Source organism: Zea mays, chromosome 7, assembly GCF_902167145.1.
Source record: "Zea mays cultivar B73 chromosome 7, Zm-B73-REFERENCE-NAM-5.0, whole genome shotgun sequence".
NCBI classification, from domain to species: domain Eukaryota; kingdom Viridiplantae; phylum Streptophyta; class Magnoliopsida; order Poales; family Poaceae; genus Zea; species Zea mays.
The window spans coordinates 153,490,459-153,511,289 of record NC_050102.1 but is presented as its reverse complement, the minus strand read 5'-3'; the positions used below and the strand labels follow the sequence as shown (position 1 = coordinate 153,511,289).

Genomic DNA, 20,831 nt, shown 5'->3' with positions numbered 1-20,831 from the left:
GGCTACTAAATACATAGTACCAGACGGTACGAGCTCTGATGCCCGATGAAGCGATGCATCATACCCGCCCCTACGGTAAGTATGGCTACCGCATAGAAAAAGGATATCTCTAACATTGTGCCACGACCTAGGGCATGGGCCCTGGTACAACTCCAGGAACAGGATAAGAACAGGTTAGTTGGGTCTTAGCTGGTGGGATCCGAGGTTTACATAATATCTCTCCTCACACTATAAAAGAGAGGGATTGAGCAATGTTTTCAAGGTTGATCTAGTCATCTAAGGTGGGTTAGGTTCACATACATCACATTAGATTAGGACAAACCAGTTCATATACAACGGCTAGGCTAGACTTCGGACACTCTAGCACTAGAGTTCATCTAGTAGACATGTATAAAGGTGGATTAGAACCATTATGCTATAACTCCCACCACAGTCATGTGGTGAGGAAGGAGCTAGAAGATCTTGATGCTCATTGGTGTTTGAGCTTGTAATTTTTTCCTCTTTTGTGTTCATCAACCGATGAGTAGTAACGACAATACGACATATGGTACTACACACATTGCAGTCCAAACCTCTCTAACTGACTGTGTGCTGGCTCCCACTCGTGTCTAGGTTTAACAGGACCACCGACCTGCGTAATGCTCCCTCTTAATTTGTGTACCCTGGTGGTATTGTTACTGTTACACAACAACAGAGACGACAAGAGAAATTACATGCTCAACTTTGTTTAGCTGCATACTGCAGACCTTAGACTATGGCTAGCAGATCGTGCATATGGTCGTATAGAACACTGTTTTATATTGTAGACTACATTGTTTAGACTATCTCCAACAACGTCCTCTACATTTCTCTTTTACAGTCTCCTCTAAAAGATTCTCTCCTTCATCTCCAGTAGCGTCCTCTATATCTCGTTCCTATACGTGAATACATATATTAGAGACATACTTTATTTTTGTTTTCGTGTGTACATATTTGTCATACTCATAAATGTATCCTACATATTTTGGTTTTGCTAAATCTATTGTTTAAAGTATTAAAATGGATAGAGAAGAGGATGGAGAAACTTTATATATAGAGGAAAGTTAAGCAAAGCCTGCACACAGTATACTGCCTATATGTGTCCCTTCCCAGTCTAGGCAGTAGGCATAGTTATTCATTGCAATAAGCATCTTAATGGTATACAAACATTTAATCAGAAGGGAGAAAAGAAATAAAAAAACTGATACATGAGAAGTACTTGAGAACCAAGCAATAAGCATACACAGCTAGTAAGCATCTTATAACTGACTGGCAACAAGCTACTAAAGCAAAAATGGTGACCTTGACAAAATATGTAAGTGAAAACACCGACAATATGTCATGGACCTTCGGTCCATGGGGATGGTTGTCTTCTCCGGCGAGGTTATACCCCTCTGCCGCAGGCTTGGTTCTAGGGTAGCAGCCCTAGGCGCTTGAGAGGGTCATTGCAAGAGAGAGAGATTGGTTTGATAATGATCTTGCTTGATTTATTCCCTGCTGCCATGCGGCTTATAAATAGCCCTATGGCTAACCAACTTCTCCTACAAACTCTCAACTAACTCCTACTTTCTTGGACTTATCTGATGCTAACCAACTCTCCACAATTCTCTCATTTCAATCTTATTCTCTAACCTTATCCCAGCTCATCTCAATCTTATTCTCTAGCCTTATCCCAGCCTGGCTGTTGCCTGTCGCTCCCTATTATGCCCATGACACAATATAAGCATAATGACCAGCAGTTCTCATAAGCATTTGATTAACCATTTCTTTTCTGGATAGCCATTTTATCCATGAGTCATAGTGGCCAAACCAGGGATGTTGTTCAGACGAATAATTAGCTTAATAATAAGGGGAACAATACAGTAACAACACAAAGTCTGTAACAAGTAATCTGCCATCAATTAACTTCTGAAATTTGAAAAGCTATGATTCAAACACAAAGCTGTTGATAACATAATCCGCGTTAGATCTATTGTCAAACACAACAACGTTAGCAGGATACACTGAAGATCAGTTAGCAGGATACACTGAAGATTAGTCGTCGTCCTCGTCACTCTCGTCACTGAAGTAGCATTTCCTCTTCTCCCTCCTCGCCGCCTTTCCCATTCCTTCTCCCTTCCCAGCCGCCTTCTCCTCCACTTCCCTTGTATCCACCACCGACGCCCACTTGTCATCCTCGAACGCCACGGCGGCAGCAGCATCCTCATCATCATCCGAATGCCAATCAGCCTGGCCCCCGCGACCGCGACCACGCCCGCCGCCGCCGCCGCCGCCGCCGCGGCGCGACTTCTTAGACGGTGCGGGCCTCTCGCGGGGCCCGAGCTGGTTTCGGGGGCACTCGTACGAGAGGTGACCCTCCTCGCCGCACTCGTAGCACCGCGACTTGTCCCGATACACGCGGCGTCGGATGAACTCCGCGGCGCGGCCGTTATCGGCCGCGATGGAGGCAGAGAGCGTGCGCCCGTTGAGCACCTTGCCGTGCATCTCGGCGGCCGCGGCCGCGGCGTCCTCCCGGCTGACGAAGAGGACGAAGGCGACGCCGCGGCTGCGGCGGGATTCACGGTCCTTGAGGACAGTGACGCGCGCGACGCGGCCGAATCGGGAGAAGAGGAGGTGGAGGTCGGAGTTGGTGAGCGCGAAGTCCAGGTTGGACACGTAGACGGTGGATTTGGACGGCGCGAGGCCGCCCGAGCCCCCGCCTCCGCCCCGTGGTTTGCCGCCTCCACCCTCTGAGGCGGCGACGGATGGGAGGGGGTAGCGGTAGAGGAAGCTATCGTCCTCGCCGTCCGAATCGGAGCCTCCACGCCGCCGTCGAGACATGTCGTGCGCCGGCGGCGGTCTGCGGCTGCGCTTCCGCTTCGTGGTCTTTTGTGTTCGGTCTCTCCGTTCTCTCTTTGCTTTTGTCGGGTGACTCAAATTCTGAAATTTCTCAGGTTTTAAAGCTCTGCTCTGTTCTGTTGGGCCAGATTCTTCTTCATTTTATCTCTACGGACCAGATTCCGCTACAGGGCACCCAAGAGAACAGGGGATGCAATCAATCAAAAGAAGAAAGAAGGGTTGCTCAGTACAATCCAGAGCCTATACTGGATCTTTGGTTCAGTTATCTCTACTCCTTCAAATCACTATTTTTGATTTTCGACAGTCATACGTTCATGCGTCACTCATTCACGCCCATGCACATCTGCCGTAACGAACAGATTACCTCCCGAGAGAAACAACACATGCATATCTCGTGTAACCAACCTCTCAATCAATTTAGCCCTTATTCGGTTATTCCAATTTTATAGAGATTAAAGAGTATTAGAATGTATTAAAATATATTTTGATTTGCTATGAATTTAAACTGACTCAACACCACACAATCCACGTGAATTAACGGTGAAACGAACACGCGCACGCGTGTGGTGGTATGAGTGTGTATGGCATCCTCGTACCATAACATCCCGGGGCTTATTTTTTTCCCTATGAGTAGTCATTCCTTTCTAAGGTGATCACCATAACAGTCATAGTGCAAGTGCGATAAGTTGTGTCTATGTATGTCGGGGTTCGTGTCACTTGGTATTTTACTGATTGTATTTCGTAATACACATCGCATGCACACACATGGCTACATGATACACATGCAATATAGTGATCACGAGTGCCATATAGCCTAAGTTGTTGCAACTGCACGCTTGTCAGGCCTGTAATGTCACTAACCACACATTAAGCTTTCGCGTCCTTGGACATATATACGTGTGGTCCATCTCTCGGGGCCGTATTATCCCTAGTGGGCCTAACACATCCTTCTATCATGAGATAGGATTAAAATTAACTATCTTGAGTCCTTATCACCTTTGGGGTACCAGGCCCCTAGAGAGCCTGTGTTCTAGTCGCCCTCGAAGTGTGAGGTCGGGAACTCCTTAGGGACCCTAGGGCTAACAAAGGACCCTAAACAGTTAGGTGTTTTAGTGTTTAGGGAACAAACTACCCCGAACACATGTTACTTTATTACTTCGAGACATGATGGGCCATAGGCTTATAACTGCCCTAAGACACAAGGGGCCTTGATGACTTATATTTAGAGGTGCCCGAGACGCGAGGGGTCTTAAGGACTTAGGCTTATGAGTGCCCTAGGACACGAGGGACCGTGGGGACTTGATCTCTAGTTAGTATCTTGAAAGTCGCCTAGAGGGGGGTGAATAGGGCGAAACTGAAATTTACAAATATAAACACAACTACAAGCCGTGGTTAGCGTTAGTAATAGAGAAACGAGTCCGCGAGAGAGAGTGCAAAACAAAACCCAAGCGAATAAGCAAGTGAGACACGGAGATTTGTTTTACCGAGGTTCGGTTCTTGCAAACCTACTCCCCGTTGAGGACGCCACAAAGGCCGGGTCTCTTTCAACCCTTCCCTCTCTCAAACGATCCACGGATCGAGTGAGCTTTCTCTTCTCAATCACTTGGAACACAAAGTTCCCGCAAGGACCACCACAAGATTGGTGTCTCTTGCCTCAATTACAAGTGAGTTTGATTGCAAAGAAAGGATCAAGAAAGAAGAAAGCAATCCAAGCGCAAGAGCTCGAAAGAACACAAGCAAATCACTCTCTCTAGTCACTATGGCGTTGTGTGGAATTTGGAGAGGATTTGATCTCTTTGGTGTGTCTAGAATTGAATGCTAGAGCTCTTGTAGTAGTTGAGAAGTGGAAAACTTGGATGCAATGAATGGTGGGGTGGTTGGGGTATTTATAGCCCCAACCACCAAATGTGGCCGTTGGGAGGCTGTCTGTTCGATGGCGCACCGGACAGTCCGGTGCACACCGGACAGTCCGGTGCCCCTGCCACGTCATCACTGCCGTTGGATTCTGACCGTTGGAGCTTCTGTCTTGTGGGCCCGCCTGGGTGTCCGGTGCACACCGAACAGCTACTGTTCCTTGTCCGGTGTGCCGGAATGGGCGCGCCTGACATCTGCGCGCGCAGAGCGCGCATTAAATGCGCGGCAGAGAGCCGTTGGCGCGGAGATAGCCGTTGCTCCGGAGTCGCACCGGACAGTCCGGTGCACACCGGACAGTCCGGTGAATTTTAGCGGACTAGCCGTTGGAGTTTCCCGAAGCTGGCGAGTTCCTGAGGCTGACCTTCCTTGGCGCACCGGACACTGTCCGGTGTACACCGGACAGTCCGGTGAATTATAGCGGAGTTGCCTCTGGAAATTCCCGAAGGTGGCAAGTTTGCGTTGGAGTCCTCTGGTGCACCGGACACTGTCCGGTGTACACCGGACAGTCCGGTGCTCCCAGACCAGAGGGCCTTCGGTTGCCACTTTGCTCCTTTGTTGAATCCAAAACTTGGTCTTTTAATTGGCTGAGAGTGAACCTTTTATACCTGTATAATCTATACACTTGGGCAAACTAGTTAGTCCAATAAATTTGTGTTGGGCAATTCAACCACCAAAATTAATTAGGGACTAGGTGTAAGCCTAATTCCCTTTCACTCTCCCCCTTTTTGGTGATTGATGCCAACACAAACCAAAGCAAATATAGAAGTGCATAATTGAACTAGTTTGCATAATGTAAGTGTAAAGGTTGCTTGGAATTGAGCCAATATAAATACTTACAAGATATGCATGAATTGTTTCTTTCTTATATAACATTTTGGACCACGCTTGCACCACGAGTTTTCTTTTTGCAAACTCTTTTGTAAATCCTTTTCAAAGTTCTTTTGCAAATAGTCAAAGGTGAATGAATAAGATTTTGCAAAGCATTTTCAAGATTTGAAATTTTCTCCCCCTGTTTCAAATGCTTCTCCTTTGACTAAACAAAACTCCCCCTAAAGGAGATCCACCTCTTAGTGCTCAAGAGGGTTTTGATGTATCATTTTGAAATACTACTTTCTCCCCCTTTTGAATACGATAGGATACCAATTGAAAAAATATTCAACACGAGTTTTTGAAAATTGAATTAGGTGGTGGTGCGGTCCTTTTGCTTTGGGCTCATTTCTCCCCCTTTTTGGCATGAATCACCAAAAACGGAATCATTAGAGCCCTTGAAGTGCTATCTTCCTCTTTGGTCATAAATGAGTGAGTTAAGATTATACCAAAGACGAAATCCGGTCCTTTGATGCTCATTTCTCCCCAAAGAATAGAGAGTTGCTTGGAGTGATGGCGAAGTATGAGTTACAGAGTGGAAGCCTTTGTCTTCGCCGAAGACTCCAATTCCCTTTCAATATACCTATGACTTGGTTTGAAATAGACTTGAAAACACATTAGTCATAGCATATAAGAGAGACATGATCAAAGGTATATAAAAGAGCAATGTGTGCAATTTTAACAATAGAAGTTCCTAGAATCAAGAATATTGAGCTCATGCCTAAGTTTGTTAAAGGATTGTTCATCAAGAGGCTTGGTAAAGATATCGGCTAATTGATCTTTAGTGTTAATGTAAGAAATCTCGATATCTCCCTTTTGTTGGTGATCCCTTAAAAAGTGATACCGAATGGCTATGTGCTTAGTGCGGCTATGCTCGACGGGATTGTCGGCCATCTTGATTGCACTCTCATTATCACATAGCAAAGGGACTTTGGTTAATTTGTAACCGTAGTCCCGCAGGGTTTGCCTCATCCAAAGCAATTGCGCGCAACAATGGCCTGCGGCAATGTACTCGGCTTCGGCGGTGGAGAGAGCAACCGAATTTTGCTTCTTTGAAGCCCAAGACACCAAGGATCTTCCCAAGAACTGGCAAGTCCCCGATGTGCTCTTCCTATTGATTTTACACCCTGCCCAATCGGCATCCGAATATCCAATCAAATCAAAAGTGGATCCCCTGGGATACCAAAGCCCAAACTTAGGAGTATAAGCCAAATATCTCAAGATTCGTTTTACGGCCGTAAGGTGAGCTTCCTTAGGGTCGGCTTGGAATCTTGCACACATGCATACGGAAAGCATAATATCCGGTCGAGATGCACATAAATAGAGTAAAGAACCTATCATCGACCGATATACCTTTTGATCCACGGACTTACCTCCCGTGTCGAGGTCGAGATGCCCATTGGTTCCCATGGGTGTCTTGATGGGCTTGGCATCCTTCATCCCAAACTTGTTTAGAATGTCTTGAGTGTACTTCGTTTGGCTAATCAAGGTGCCCTCTTGGAGTTGCTTTACTTGAAATCCTAGGAAATACTTCAACTCCCCCATCATAGACATCTCGAACTTCTGTGTCATAATCCTACTAAACTCTTCACATGTAGACTCGTTAGTAGATCCAAATATAATATCATCAACATAAATTTGGCATACAAACAAGTCATTTTCAAGGGTTTTAGTAAAGAGTGTAGGATCGGCTTTTCCGACATTGAAGCCATTTGCAATAAGGAAATCTCTAAGGCATTCATACCATGCTCTTGGGGCTTGCTTGAGCCCATAAAGCGCCTTAGAGAGCTTATAGACATGGTTAGGATACTCACTGTCTTCAAAGCCGGGAGGTTGCTCAACATAGACCTCTTCCTTGATTGGTCCATTGAGGAAGGCACTTTTCACGTCCATTTGATAAAGCTTAAAGCCATGGTAAGTAGCATAGGCTAATAATATGCGAATTGACTCAAGCCTAGCTACGGGTGCATAGGTTTCACCGAAATCCAAACCTTCGACTTGGGAGTATCCCTTGGCCACAAGTCGAGCTTTGTTCCTTGTCACCACACCATGCTCATCTTGTTTGTTGCGGAAGACCCATTTGGTTCCTACAACATTTTGGTTAGGACATGGAACTAAATGCCATACCTCATTCCTCGTGAAGTTGTTGAGCTCCTCTTGCATCGCCACCACCCAATCCGAATCTTGAAGTGCGTCCTCTACCCTGTGTGGCTCAATAGAGGAAACAAAAGAGTAATGTTCACAAAAATGAGCAACACGAGATCTAGTGGTTACCCCCTTATGAATATCGCCGAGGATGGTGTCGACGGGGTGATCTCGTTGGATTGCTTGGTGGATTCTTGGGTGTGGCGGTCTTTGCTCTTCATCCTCCTTGTCTTGATCATTTGCATCTCCCCCTTGATCTATGCCATCATCTTGAGGTGGCTCATTTGATTGATCTTCTTCTTCATCAACTTGAGCCTCTTCCTCATTTTGAGTTGGTGGAGATGCTTGCATGGAGGAGGACGGTTGATCTTGAGCATTTGGAGGCTCTTCGGATTCCTTAGGACACACATCCCCAATGGACATGTTCCTTAGAGCGATGCATGGAGCCTGTTCTTCACCTATCTCATCAAGATCAACTTGCTCTACTTGAGAGCCGTTAGTCTCATCAAACACAACGTCACAAGAAACTTCAACTTGTCCAGTGGACTTGTTAAAGACTCTATATGCCCTTGTGTTTGAGTCATATCCTAGTAAAAAGCCTTCTACAGTCTTAGGAGCAAATTTAGATTTTCTACCTCTTTTAACAAGAATAAAGCATTTGCTACCAAAGACTCTAAAATATGAAATGTTGGGCTTTTTACCGATTAGGAGTTCATATGATGTCTTCTTGAGGATTCGGTGAAGATATAACCGGTTGATGGCGTAGCAAGCGGTGTTGACCGCCTCGGCCCAAAACCGATCCGAAGTCTTGTACTCATCAAGCATGGTTCTTGCCATGTCCAATAGAGTTCGATTCTTCCTCTCCACTACACCATTTTGTTGTGGCGTGTAGGGAGAAGAGAACTCATGCTTGATGCCCTCCTCCTCAAGGAAGCCTTCAATTTGAGAATTCTTGAACTCCGTCCCGTTATCGCTTCTAATTTTCTTGATTCTTAAGCCGAACTCATTTTGAGCCCGTCTCAAGAATCCCTTTAAGGTCTCTTGGGTTTGAGATTTTTCCTGCAAAAAGAATACCCAAGTGAAGCGAGAATAATCATCCACAATAACTAGACAGTACTTACTCCCGCCGATGCTTATGTAAGCGATCGGACCGAATAGATCCATGTGTAGGAGCTCCAGTGGCCTGTCGGTCGTCATTATGTTCTTATGCGGATGATGGGAGCCAACTTGCTTTCCTGCTTGGCATGCGCTACAAATCCTGTCTTTCTCAAAATGAACATTTGTTAGTCCTAAAATGTGTTCTCCCTTTAGAAGCTTATGAAGATTCTTTATCCCAACATGAGCTAGTCGGCGGTGCCAGAGCCAACCCATGTTAGTCTTAGCAATTAAGCAAGTGTCGAGTTCAGCTCTATCAAAATCTACCAAGTATAGCTGACCCTCTAACACTCCCTTAAATGCTATTGAATCATCACTTCTTCTAAAGACAGTGACATCTACATCAGTGAATAGACAGTTGCAGCCCATTTTGCATAATTGAGATACAGAAAGCAAATTGTAATCTAAAGAATCTACAAGAAAAACATTAGAAATGGAATGGTCAGGTGATATAGCAATTTTACCCAATCCTTTGACCAAACCTTGATTTCCATCCCCGAATGTGATCGCTCTTTGGGGATCTTGGTTTTTCTCGTAGGAGGAGAACATCTTTTTCTCCCCTGTCATGTGGTTTGTGCACCCGCTGTCGAGTATCCAACTTGAACCCCCGGATGCATAAACCTACAAAATAAGTTTAGTTCTTGACTTTAGGTACCCAAATGGTTTTGGGTCCTTTGGCATTAGACACAAGAACTTTGGGTACCCAAACACAAGTCTTGGAGCCCTTGTGCTTGCCCCCAACATATTTGGCAACTACCTTGCCGGATTTGTTAGTTAATACATAAGATGCATCAAAAGTTTTAAATGAAAGATTATGTTCATTTGATGCAGTAGGAGTTTTCTTAGGCAACTTAGCACGGGTTGGTTGCCTAGAACTAGATGTCTCACCCTTATACATAAAAGCATGATTGGGGCCAGAGTGAGACTTCCTAGAGTGAATTCTCCTAATTTTGCTCTCGGGATAACCGGCAGGGTATAAAATGTAACCCTCGTTATCCTGAGGCATGAGAGCCTTGCCCTTAACAAAGTTGGACAATCTCTTAGGAGGGGCACTAATTTTGACATTGTCTCCCCTTTGGAAGCCAATGCCATCCTTAATGCCCGGGCGTCTCCCATTATAAAGCATGCTACGAGCAAATTTAAATTTCTCATTTTCTAAGTTGTGCTCGACAATTTTAGCATCTAGTCTTGCTATATGATCATTTTGTTGTTTAATTAAAGCCATATGATCATGAATAGCATTAACATCAACATCTCTACATCTAGTACAAATAGATACATGCTCAACAATAGATGTAGAGGGTTTGCAAGAATTAAGTTCAACAATCTTAGCATGAAGAATATCATTTTTATCTCTAAGATCGGAAATTGTAACTTTGCAAATATCAAAATCTTTAGCCTTAGCAATCAAATTTTCATTTTCTAATCTAAGACTAGCAAGAGAAATGTTCAATTCTTCAATCCTAGCAAGCAAATCATCATTATTATCTCTAGGGTTGGGAATTGAAACATTGCAAACATGAGAATCAACCTTAGCATTAAACTAGCATTTTCATTCCTAAGGTTGTCAATCATCTTACGGCAAGTGCTTAGCTCACTAGATAATTTTTCACATTTTTCTACTTCTAGAGCATAAGCATTTTTAACCTTAACATGTTTCTTGTTTTCTTTAATTAGACAATCCTCTTGTGAATCCAAAAGGTCATCCTTTTCATGAATAGCACTAATTAATTCATTTAATTTTTCTTTTTGTTCCATGTTAAGGTTGGCAAAAAGGGTACGCAAATTATCTTCCTCATCACTAGCATTATCATCACTAGAGGTTTCATATTTAGTGGATGATCTTGATTTTACCTTCTTTTTGCCGTCCTTTGCCATGAGGCACTTGTGGCCGACGTTGGGGAAGAGAAGTCCCTTGGTGACGGCGATGTTGGCGGCGTCCTCGTCGTCGGAGGAGTCGCTAGAGCTTTCATCGGAGTCCCACTCCCGACAAACATGGGCATCGCCGCCCTTCTTCTTGTAGTATCTCTTCTTCCCCTTTCTTCTCCCCTTCTTGTCGTCGCCTCGATCACTGTCACTTGATATAGGACATTTAGCAATAAAATGACCGGGCTTACCACATTTGTAGCAAACCTTCTTGGAGCGGGACTTGTAGTCTTTCCCCCTCCTTTGCTTGAGGATTTGGCGGAAACTCTTGATGACGAGCGCCATTTCCTCATTGTCGAGCTTGGAGGCGTCTATTGGTTGTCGACTTGGTGTAGCCTCCTCCTTCTTTTCCTCCGTCGCCTTGAATGCGACGGGTTGAGCTTCGGATGTGGTGGGTTCGTCAAGCTCGTTGATCTTTCTCGAGCCTTCGATCATGCACTCAAAACTTACAAAATGCCCGATAACTTCCTCGGGGGTCATTTTAGTATATCTAGGATTACCACGAATTAATTGAACTTGAGTGGGGTTAAGGAAAATAAGAGATCTTAGAATAACCTTAACCACCTCATGGTCATCCCACTTTATGCTCCCGAGGTTGCGCACTTGGTTCACCAAGGTCTTGAGCCGGTTGTACATGTGTTGTGGCTCCTCCCCTTTGCGAAGCCGGAACCGACCGAGCTCCCCCTCGATCGTTTCCCGCTTGGTGATCTTGGTGAGCTCGTCTCCCTCGTGCGTGGTTTTGAGTACATCCCAAACCTCCTTGGCACTCTTCAACCCTTGTACTTTGTTATACTCCTCTCTACTTAGTGAGGCGAGGAGTATTGTTGTCGCTTGAGAGTTGAAGTGCTCGATTTGGGCCACCTCATCCTCATCATAATCCTTATCCCCTACAGACGGTACCTGTGCACCAAACTCAACAACATCCCATATACTTTTGTGGAGTGAGGTTAGATGAAATCGCATTAAATCACTCCACCTAGCATAATCTTCACCATCAAAAGTTGGTGGTTTGCCTAATGGGACGGAAAGTAAAGGTGCATGTTTAGAAATGCGAGGGTAGTGTAGGGGGATCTTACTAAACTTCTTACGCTCTTGGCGTTTAGAAGTTACGGAGGGCGCGTCGGAGCCGGAGGTTGATGTTGATGAAGTGTCGGTCTCGTAGTAGACCACTTTCCTCATCCTCTTTTGTTTGTCCCCACTCCGATGCGGCTTGTGGGAAGAAGATTTTTCCTTCTTCTCTTTGTGGTGAGAAGAAGATTTCTTCTCCTTCCCTTTGTTGGAGGAGCTCTTCTTCTTCTCCCTCCGTTTGGTGCGGGACTCTTCCGATGAAGTGCTCCCGTTGCTTGTAGTGGGCTTTTCGCCGGTCTCCATCTCTTTTTTGGCGTGATCTCCCGACATCACTTCGAGCGGTTAGGCTCTAATGAAGCACCGGGCTCCGATACCAATTGAAAGTCGCCTAGAGGGGGGGTGAATAGGGCGAAACTGAAATTTACAAATATAAACACAACTACAAGCCGTGGTTAGCGTTAGTAATAGAGAAACGAGTCCGCGAGAGAGAGTGCAAAACAAAACCCAAGCGAATAAGCAAGTGAGACACGGAGATTTGTTTTACCGAGGTTCGGTTCTTGCAAACCTACTCCCCGTTGAGGACGCCACAAAGGCCGGGTCTCTTTCAACCCTTCCCTCTCTCAAACGATCCACGGATCGAGTGAGCTTTCTCTTCTCAATCACTTGGAACACAAAGTTCCCGCAAGGACCACCACAAGATTGGTGTCTCTTGCCTCAATTACAAGTGAGTTTGATTGCAAAGAAAGGATCAAGAAAGAAGAAAGCAATCCAAGCGCAAGAGCTCGAAAGAACACAAGCAAATCACTCTCTCTAGTCACTATGGCGTTGTGTGGAATTTGGAGAGGATTTGATCTCTTTGGTGTGTCTAGAATTGAATGCTAGAGCTCTTGTAGTAGTTGAGAAGTGGAAAACTTGGATGCAATGAATGGTGGGGTGGTTGGGGTATTTATAGCCCCAACCACCAAATGTGGCCGTTGGGAGGCTGTCTGTTCGATGGCGCACCGGACAGTCCGGTGCACACCGGACAGTCCGGTGCCCCTGCCACGTCATCACTGCCGTTGGATTCTGACCGTTGGAGCTTCTGTCTTGTGGGCCCGCCTGGGTGTCCGGTGCACACCGGACAGCTACTGTTCCTTGTCCGGTGTGCCGGAATGGGCGCGCCTGACATCTGCGCGCGCAGAGCGCGCATTAAATGCGCGGCAGAGAGCCGTTGGCGCGGAGATAGCCGTTGCTCCGGAGTCGCACCGGACAGTCCGGTGCACACCGGACAGTCCGGTGAATTTTAGCGGACTAGCCGTTGGAGTTTCCCGAAGCTGGCGAGTTCCTGAGGCTGACCTTCCTTGGCGCACCGGACACCGGACAGTCCGGTGAATTATAGCGGAGTTGCCTCTAGAAATTCCCGAAGGTGGCAAGTTTGCGTTGGAGTCCTCTGGTGCACCGGACACTGTCCGGTGTACACCGGACAGTCCGGTGCTCCCAGACCAGAGGGCCTTCGGTTGCCACTTTGCTCCTTTGTTGAATCCAAAACTTGGTCTTTTAATTGACTGAGAGTGAACCTTTTATACCTGTATAATCTATACACTTGGGCAAACTAGTTAGTCCAATAAATTTGTGTTGGGCAATTCAACCACCAAAATTAATTAGGGACTAGGTGTAAGCCTAATTCCCTTTCATATCTCACGACACAATATGTGTTAGGGACTTATAATATATTACCCTTAGAGCATCTACAACAACAAACCCTAAAATAGAGTCCTAAAATTTGAAATAGGACCATATTTAGAATGTTTAGGGTCTCAAAAGAAATGTTTACTCCAATAGTCAGGCCTTAAATAATGCTATTTAGGAAATAAATCATAATATTAGGAAATAAATGGTTGGAGATTAAGTGGAAATGAGGATAGGGCTCCAGTATATGGGTACTATATTTAGGACCCGAGAGACCGAGCCCTATAACCATTTGATGAAAATTTATAAAATAAGGCCGCTGTTGGAAGAATGTTTTATGATTTTGAGCCCTATATTTAAAATAGGACCATGTTTAGAGCCTCTCTTGGAGATGCTCTTAGAGGTCCCAACGCGCTAGGAGTCCCAAGCCTCATAGAGTCAAGGCAACCTAGAAGGCTACCAAGGTTTCTGATAGTTGCCATTCATTTTAGACACTTCTATAATATGTCATTTAGTGTTGGGCCCCTCCCTGGCCTAGGCTAGGGGGTGTTCCCAAGACTTGGGGCACAGGGAGCGATGGTCCATGAAGTTAATCTCTCGAGCTAGGATCCTTGAATGAGTCTTGCAGATAATCAATGTATGAGCTTCCCTGGGCACTAACAAAGGCTCTAGGGTCCACTAGTGAAGTGATCATGCAGGTAGGGTGGTAATGGATCACAATCCAAATGTTTCTTCACAATTTGTTTGAGCCCTTAATGAATTTTAGTTCAAAATGAATAGAAATAGAGCCTGATCTTAATTTGATTCGTAAATTTTGCAGTATAAAATATTGAGCCCATTACCACCCCTACCTATAGGTGGACATGGCAGTTGACAAAGGCCCTAGGCACTAGACACCTTGTAGGAAATGGTGACGCTTAAGAGGGGGTGAATTAGGACTTTTAAAAACTTCTTTCTAAACTAGGCCACAAATAAATCACTAGAACAAAACATATGCAAATAAGCAATCTATAATGTGTATACTAGTTTTGTCTAAGTGTTGCTATTACCGCAAAAAGGAGTTATGCAACCTAAGTTTCAATCATATATAATCTACACTAAGAATAGTAAAGATTGCAACTTAGGTACAGAGAGTAAATGTGGAATATTAAAGAGCTAGTAGAGAAAGCAAACTCACGTGGATGACAATGGTATTTTTACCGAGGTATCCAGAACCATGAAGGTCCCGACTAATCCTCGTTGGCCCTACGCAAAGGATAACTCACGCGAGAGCCAATCACCACAGTTTAGAAACTCCGTAGAGAGCTACGGGCCTTTTCCACACGCAAGTGGTGCTCCACATTCGGCTCCTCTCGGACGCTCCCCGCTGTCTCCAGTATCGAGCTTCCGGTCAAAACGCTGCGAGCCTCGTTCCCTCCGGTACATGGTGGCGGCTGTGAGACAAACTCGGTTGTCACGGTCTCGCAAGACTCTCGCCCCAATCGGAACAATATACAACGGCTCGCACAAGAGACAAGGGGTTTTGTGGGTTTTTCTAAACTCACTCAACTAGTATTCACCTAGAGCAAGTGCTTAAGCGATCCAACTAACCTAAGCACTTCGCAAAAAGCATCTACGCTAATCACCGAGTGATTCTTTAAGCACTTGGGTGTTTGAGCACTTGAAAATTTCTATAATATGTGTTGATATGTTGTTTGGGCTCCCACACCTTCAAATGTTCAGTTGGGTGAAGTATATATAGGCCCCAACTCAATTATAGTCGTTGGAGAAAAGCTGCTGCTCTGCGACACACCGGGCAGTCCGGTGGTAGGCACCGAACAGTCTGGTGTTGTGTCTGGTGCCCCATAGCCGTTGGATATGACCGTTGCAAGTGACCGTTGTCGCGCGTCAGTCTTGCACTGGTCAGTCCGGTGATGCACCGAACAGTCTGGTGTTGTGTTACTAGGAACTATCCATTGGGCTCATGTTCCCTGGTGCACCGGGCAGTCCGTCGGGTGGCACCGGACTGTCCGGTGAGCCACCAGACAGTCCGCTGCACATGGGTAGACGATCCGTGAGTGACTACACTTTTCTTCATGCCTTAGACTTTGCTTGATACTTGTTGATCTTCACTTATGGTCTTCATAATGTCTTCTTTTGAGGTGTTGCTTCCTCAATGTCTTAGTCCAAGTCACTTTTGCATCTTGTGAACTACAAATACAAACATAGAAAACATATTAGTTCACAGATTACGTTGATCATCAAACCACCAAAATCATTTAGTCAAATGGGTCGAGGTCTATTTTCTTTACACACCTCATGGAACAGATCCTTAAAATGCTAGGCCCAAGGCTACACATCTTATTGTCTAAGGAGTTGGGGGTCATGGCGGTTGAGCCCCTAGGGCGATCGAATGTAAGGGGGTTGAAGAATTAGGGAGAAGCGACCCATCACAATAGAGCGAACTCATACCATGATTTATCTTGTCTAGTGGGTTTGATCTTTGATACTTACTATTGCACCATTGTGAGCCCGTTGTTAGTCATCATGAACTCTAGCTCGGAAGTCGAAGCACCATTGTCAGGCATTTCTTGTGTCTATTCCTCTTGACAAGGGGTGATAATCCTTGGTGTGAGAGGCTCGTCATTACATTGGAGGAAATTTAGGGGGTGTTTGGTTTGAGGAGACACTCTATCAAAATTGAAATGGTATATTATTGGTCTATTTCTCAAATTTGGTGGGATGATCACATTCATTATTAGTACTAACTATTATGAGGAATGGGGTGGTGATAGATCAACTCATTCCATTTCACAAACCAAACAAAAAAAGGAAAGAAGTGAGAAGATGATTGACGAGTTTATTCCTCAAACCAAACACCCTATTAATTGACGATGATTTATCTCAGCGAGGAAGCAAATTGGTAAGTCTTGCAATTCTCAAACAAAATCTCAAGAGAATCGTCTTATCTCGTGTGACTAGGGGTGACAATAGGCTCTAAATTTTACACTATAAAATTTAAGGCCCGGATCAAATTAGGATCAAACTCTATTTCTATTCATTTTTGAACTAAAATAAATTTATGACCTTAACAAATCATGAAGAAACATTTATATGGCGATCCATTAACACTCCTACGTGTGACATGATTCTCGAGTGTAATCACCCAAGTATATCTGCGGTTAGTCTCGTGCACCCTCCATGTCGCAGACCTCACCTTTTTATGTAGGTCGTGTGATGCTTCAATTTTTGTGCTTGGTGGACAGTGAGAGAGAGAGAGAGAAATTTAAGGGCATGTTTGGTTTGTGGCTAAATGTGTCACATTTTGCCTAAGGTTAGTCGTTCGAATTGAATAACTGTGGTAATTGAGGTAACGAACCAAACGTGCCTTAAATATGGCTCTACGCAAGATCTTGCTCTTTTTCAGGCAAACTCGCAGCCTTCTAGCCTTTTACTTTTCTACCCATCTTCTTCCTCCCACCCTGCACGAAATCCCCTTTGCGATCTTCTCTATGGCACCCTTCTCTATTGGGTTAATGGGTTTCGACTTTGAGTATTGTATTAGTATTACGTTTAGCCGTGCTCGTCTCGATAAAAAAAATGCAACAGGAAAGGACTGAATGAAACAGCAGCTAGTGTGAAACTGTGAATGAACGATCAGGTCAGTCAATCAAGCATGCAATCCGGTGGCTCCTCTGTTTCACAAAACTGCATGGAACTCCGCTCCCTCCCATTAACTACGCACCAGTCAGGCCTATTTAAGCGAGAGTGCCTTGCCACATCCAGCCTCTAGACTCTGATCGCTTCCGCCGGCAAACAGCGTCACAGAAGCAGCTCAAGATTCTACCATGGGGACAGTGAGGGCTTCGCCTTCTTATTCCTCTGCAGATCCTTTTCTCGCCATCACCAGGAGTGACAGATGGATTTGGTTCTTCCATTCACAGGAGGCGCCCAGGCGATTCAGGTTCCAGGTTGAGATGCGCTGCCGCTGCATTGGCTGTGTCAGGAAGGTGGAGAAGGCCATGGTGTCCATTGGAAGTTTCGGTGGTACAGCTTTACCGGCTGTTCATCTCCTATATTTTTTCCCCTTCTCTCTTGCTATATATATTCTGCAAATAACGATAAGGATTTTTCTTTGTGACATCACAGGAGTTGAAACTTCGGTGGGGGATGTTAATAGCGGGATTGTCACGGTGGTTGGAAAGGTGAACTCAACAGAGATTTGCCGCTGGCTGAAGAGGAAGACGAAGAAAAGTGTCAAAATTGTGTACCCGGATGCTCCAATTGAGGACCATAAACAGGTATTTGCTGTACGCTAATAGAGTAGAATGAATGGCAATATGATGTCAATTTTCTAGATGAATATCTTTCAGTATGATTACTTTGATATCCATTGGACGATGCCGTGCACAGTGTGCTGAAAAGAAGAAGCGTGCTTTGGCACAAATCAAAGCACATTATCAGAAGTAGAAGGTGTTAGGCTGCAACACCATGTCGAAACCTGACTAAGACGCATGACAGACATCGATACTTAACAGTTAACTATGTCTAACAGTCCAGGATTCCTCATTCAGAATGTTTTCCAATACTGAAACTGACACCTCTACTTGCTTGCAGAAAATGATATTGGTTCTCGGAAGCAGTTCACAAGGTGGGCACCCTACGCCCTCTGCTCCACCATTACAAGATGACATGCCCTGGGCTTTGGTACCATCAGGAGTTCAACCAGACCATGAGAGCCTACATGTCATCGAGGAGAAGATCAGGGGCCTCGAGAAGATCAGGGATGAGATGAAGATCAAGGGGCTGCAAAACGAGCTGATTGCAGCCAAGAGCGAGCTCAAACAGTCAGTGAGAGTTATCAATGGCAGTAAGAAGGTTTTGTTGGATAGTGCTTTGAATCAGCTCAAAGCATACATGAACCTAAAGGCACTTGGTCAGTAAAATTATGCCAGCAAATCTATTTGTGAGGAATTTGGTAGTTACTGCCGTAGCACCATGTTTTGTGAAGGTGCTCTGTAATTTAATTGTGTTTTGCTACCAGGTAAAAGTTATCAGGCATTAGGTCTTTTGCATGTATCAAACATGTGCACCGCTTTTCACTACCAATTTACCAAAGCACCATGGGGCGTCAATTTCCTTCCCAGTAGAGAAATTATCCTGCGTGATATTTTTTGTGAATAACTGGTTCAATCCTCCTTTTTGTGACAATTGTTAGGGCATGTACAATCTCAATTATTATGGAGTCCCTTGAGGAGTCTCTATGGGACTATTTGAAAAAAATACAAAAAGATGAGCTCTTCGCCAATAACCTGTCTCTACACGATTCTCTATATATATTGTCTCTTAACTATACTTATGATCTAAGAGCTTAGAGTTGTATCATATTATACTTTGAAAATCGATTCATGGTCTTAGGGTTATACATGACTTATATGATATCGAAGTAGTAGATCCAGCAGTGATATTGCTACACACAGAAAGTCATAGTGTTCAATTAAATGAGAGTCAAGGGCAAGGTTACTGAAGCAACATAAAACAGCACGCAACAATCAACATGCTCAAAGCTCATACTTTTGTTAGTTGGAGGAGCAAACTCCTGAACTTATGGTTGTTTCAGACGTGCGGCCTGTGGTCGCCATCGTCGTCGATGTGGAGGTTGACCCCGTGACTGCGCAACGCATTGAGGATGGCCCAGACCTTGGTCTGGTTCTTGAACCCTTTCTTCGCGACCTCTTTCTCCGCGTTGGCGTATATGGGCTCCCGCGCGAGGCCGTCCACCTTGAGGCGCATGGCGAGCACCTCGCCGACGGCTGCCGCCGCCTTTGCGTTGCAGGCGCGGCCGCACTCCAGCCCGTCTCGCAGGGGCCGCTCCGCGGTCGAGGCGGTCGTCACGATGCGACCGCTCTGCCGGTCCACCACGTTCGCCGTCACGTACTTGAGCGAGATGAAGAGGCGCAGCACGTAGCGCTTGGCGACAGACATGGATCGGTGGCCTCCCTCCGGCTAGGAGCTGCGGGGCGGCGGAGCAAGATGGAAGCGCGACTACGCGTGCAGCGGACGCGTCAGTGGCTCGGTGGCGTTTCGTCGAACGACTAGAGGGCGCGGCCGTTGACGCAAGCGATGGCTTAACGAGAGAGCGCGTGGACGCAAGCGGATGGTGGAGGAAACAGAGCGGTAGTGTGGGGAGATAGGAGAAGGCAGTGGGGGTGGAATTGGGTGATCGCCGCCGCGGCGCCGGAGGCGAGGCTCCCTGTCGTCGGCCGGCTGACTCGACTCGCGAGCTGTCAAATAGGGGAGCGGTGAACCATAGGTTGCTTTTCTCTCTCTTTTGAATTTTTCTCTCTACTTGGTAGATAATTCGGTCCATTGTAAACGAAGTATTTAACCTCTAAATTATATAATCCAACTTAAATAAGTTAAAAGATAAATAAACATCATAAATTATTAGATTGCTTATATAATCTAGATATCTAGATTATAATAATCTATAATTAGGTCATTAGGTGTTTACATAATCCATAAGTTGTATTATATAATTCTAAAAGAAAACAAACATGACCTAAAGTTTTTTCAGTTTATTTAAAAACACTAGCAAAGTGTATGTACGTTGCTATGATTTCTATTTATGTTTGAGTATGAAATATAAAACACAAATGTATGTATATTTTGTTGGTTAGGTGGATGTGAATACGGGCTTAGAGCCAACAATCATGGTTTGAATCCTTAATTGTATATAATTTTAGATTTTCTACTATTTAAATGTAGGGGGCGTGATGAAGGTGGAAACTGTGAAAAGTAATGCTTTATAAAATAGAGAAAATGACAAATACATACCTATATTCACAAACACACATTATATTTCAAGAGTTTGCGCCGATAGATTTTTAGACAACTACCACAGTTGTCCTTAGAAACTTCTCATAACCTCATTTACTTGTGTACACCTCTTGAGAGCTATGAAACACACTCTACTCTCTTGCATCCTTTAAATAACCATTTAGATGAGATTGGAGAACTCCTAGTACATTGCAGATAGTTCTTGTATCGTATCCATCTAGATCCTATCAAGTGGTATCGAAGTCGCGATCATCATTATATTAAGGATTCATATGATGGCATAAATCAATAATATAATAAGCCACCTCATTTGATGGAACAAATTAATTATGAAAAAGGAAGATATGTGCACATTTGAGATCAATTAACAAGAGTTTGGAATGTAGTGAAGAAATAATTCGTCATACTAGATA

At 44.8% G+C, this 20,831-nt stretch overlaps 3 protein-coding genes across 4 annotated transcripts; 1 reads left to right on the top strand and 2 right to left on the bottom strand.

Moving 5' to 3' along the window:
• Positions 1 to 1,963: 1,963 nt before the first annotated feature.
• LOC100285334 (uncharacterized) lies at positions 1,964 to 2,972 on the bottom strand. Its single transcript, NM_001397513.1, has one exon. The coding sequence runs from the start codon at positions 2,836 to 2,838 to the stop codon at positions 2,053 to 2,055; it is 786 nt and encodes a 261-aa protein (NP_001384442.1). The 5' UTR covers positions 2,839 to 2,972; the 3' UTR covers positions 1,964 to 2,052.
• Positions 2,973 to 17,178: 14,206 nt separating this feature from the next.
• LOC103633144 (uncharacterized) lies at positions 17,179 to 18,854 on the top strand. Of its 2 annotated transcripts, XM_008654821.4 has the most exons (4): positions 17,183 to 17,435; positions 17,523 to 17,625; positions 17,728 to 17,879; positions 18,196 to 18,854. In XM_008654821.4, exons 1-4 carry the CDS (start codon positions 17,427 to 17,429, stop codon positions 18,520 to 18,522), a joined length of 591 nt encoding a protein of 196 aa, XP_008653043.1. In that variant the 5' UTR covers positions 17,183 to 17,426; the 3' UTR covers positions 18,523 to 18,854. The 2 variants fall into 2 exon arrangements, with proteins under 2 accessions (XP_035816956.1, XP_008653043.1); XM_035961063.1 differs by having other exon boundaries at positions 17,179 to 17,625.
• Positions 17,997 to 19,925, bottom strand: LOC103633145 (Ribosomal L18p/L5e family protein). The gene is made up of 2 exons (XM_008654822.4): positions 19,153 to 19,925; positions 17,997 to 18,318 (listed from the first exon to the last, which is right to left on the bottom strand). Exon 1 carries the CDS (start codon positions 19,561 to 19,563, stop codon positions 19,195 to 19,197), a length of 369 nt encoding a protein of 122 aa, XP_008653044.1. The 5' UTR covers positions 19,564 to 19,925; the 3' UTR covers positions 17,997 to 18,318; positions 19,153 to 19,194.
• Between the last annotated feature and the right edge of the window lie 906 nt (positions 19,926 to 20,831).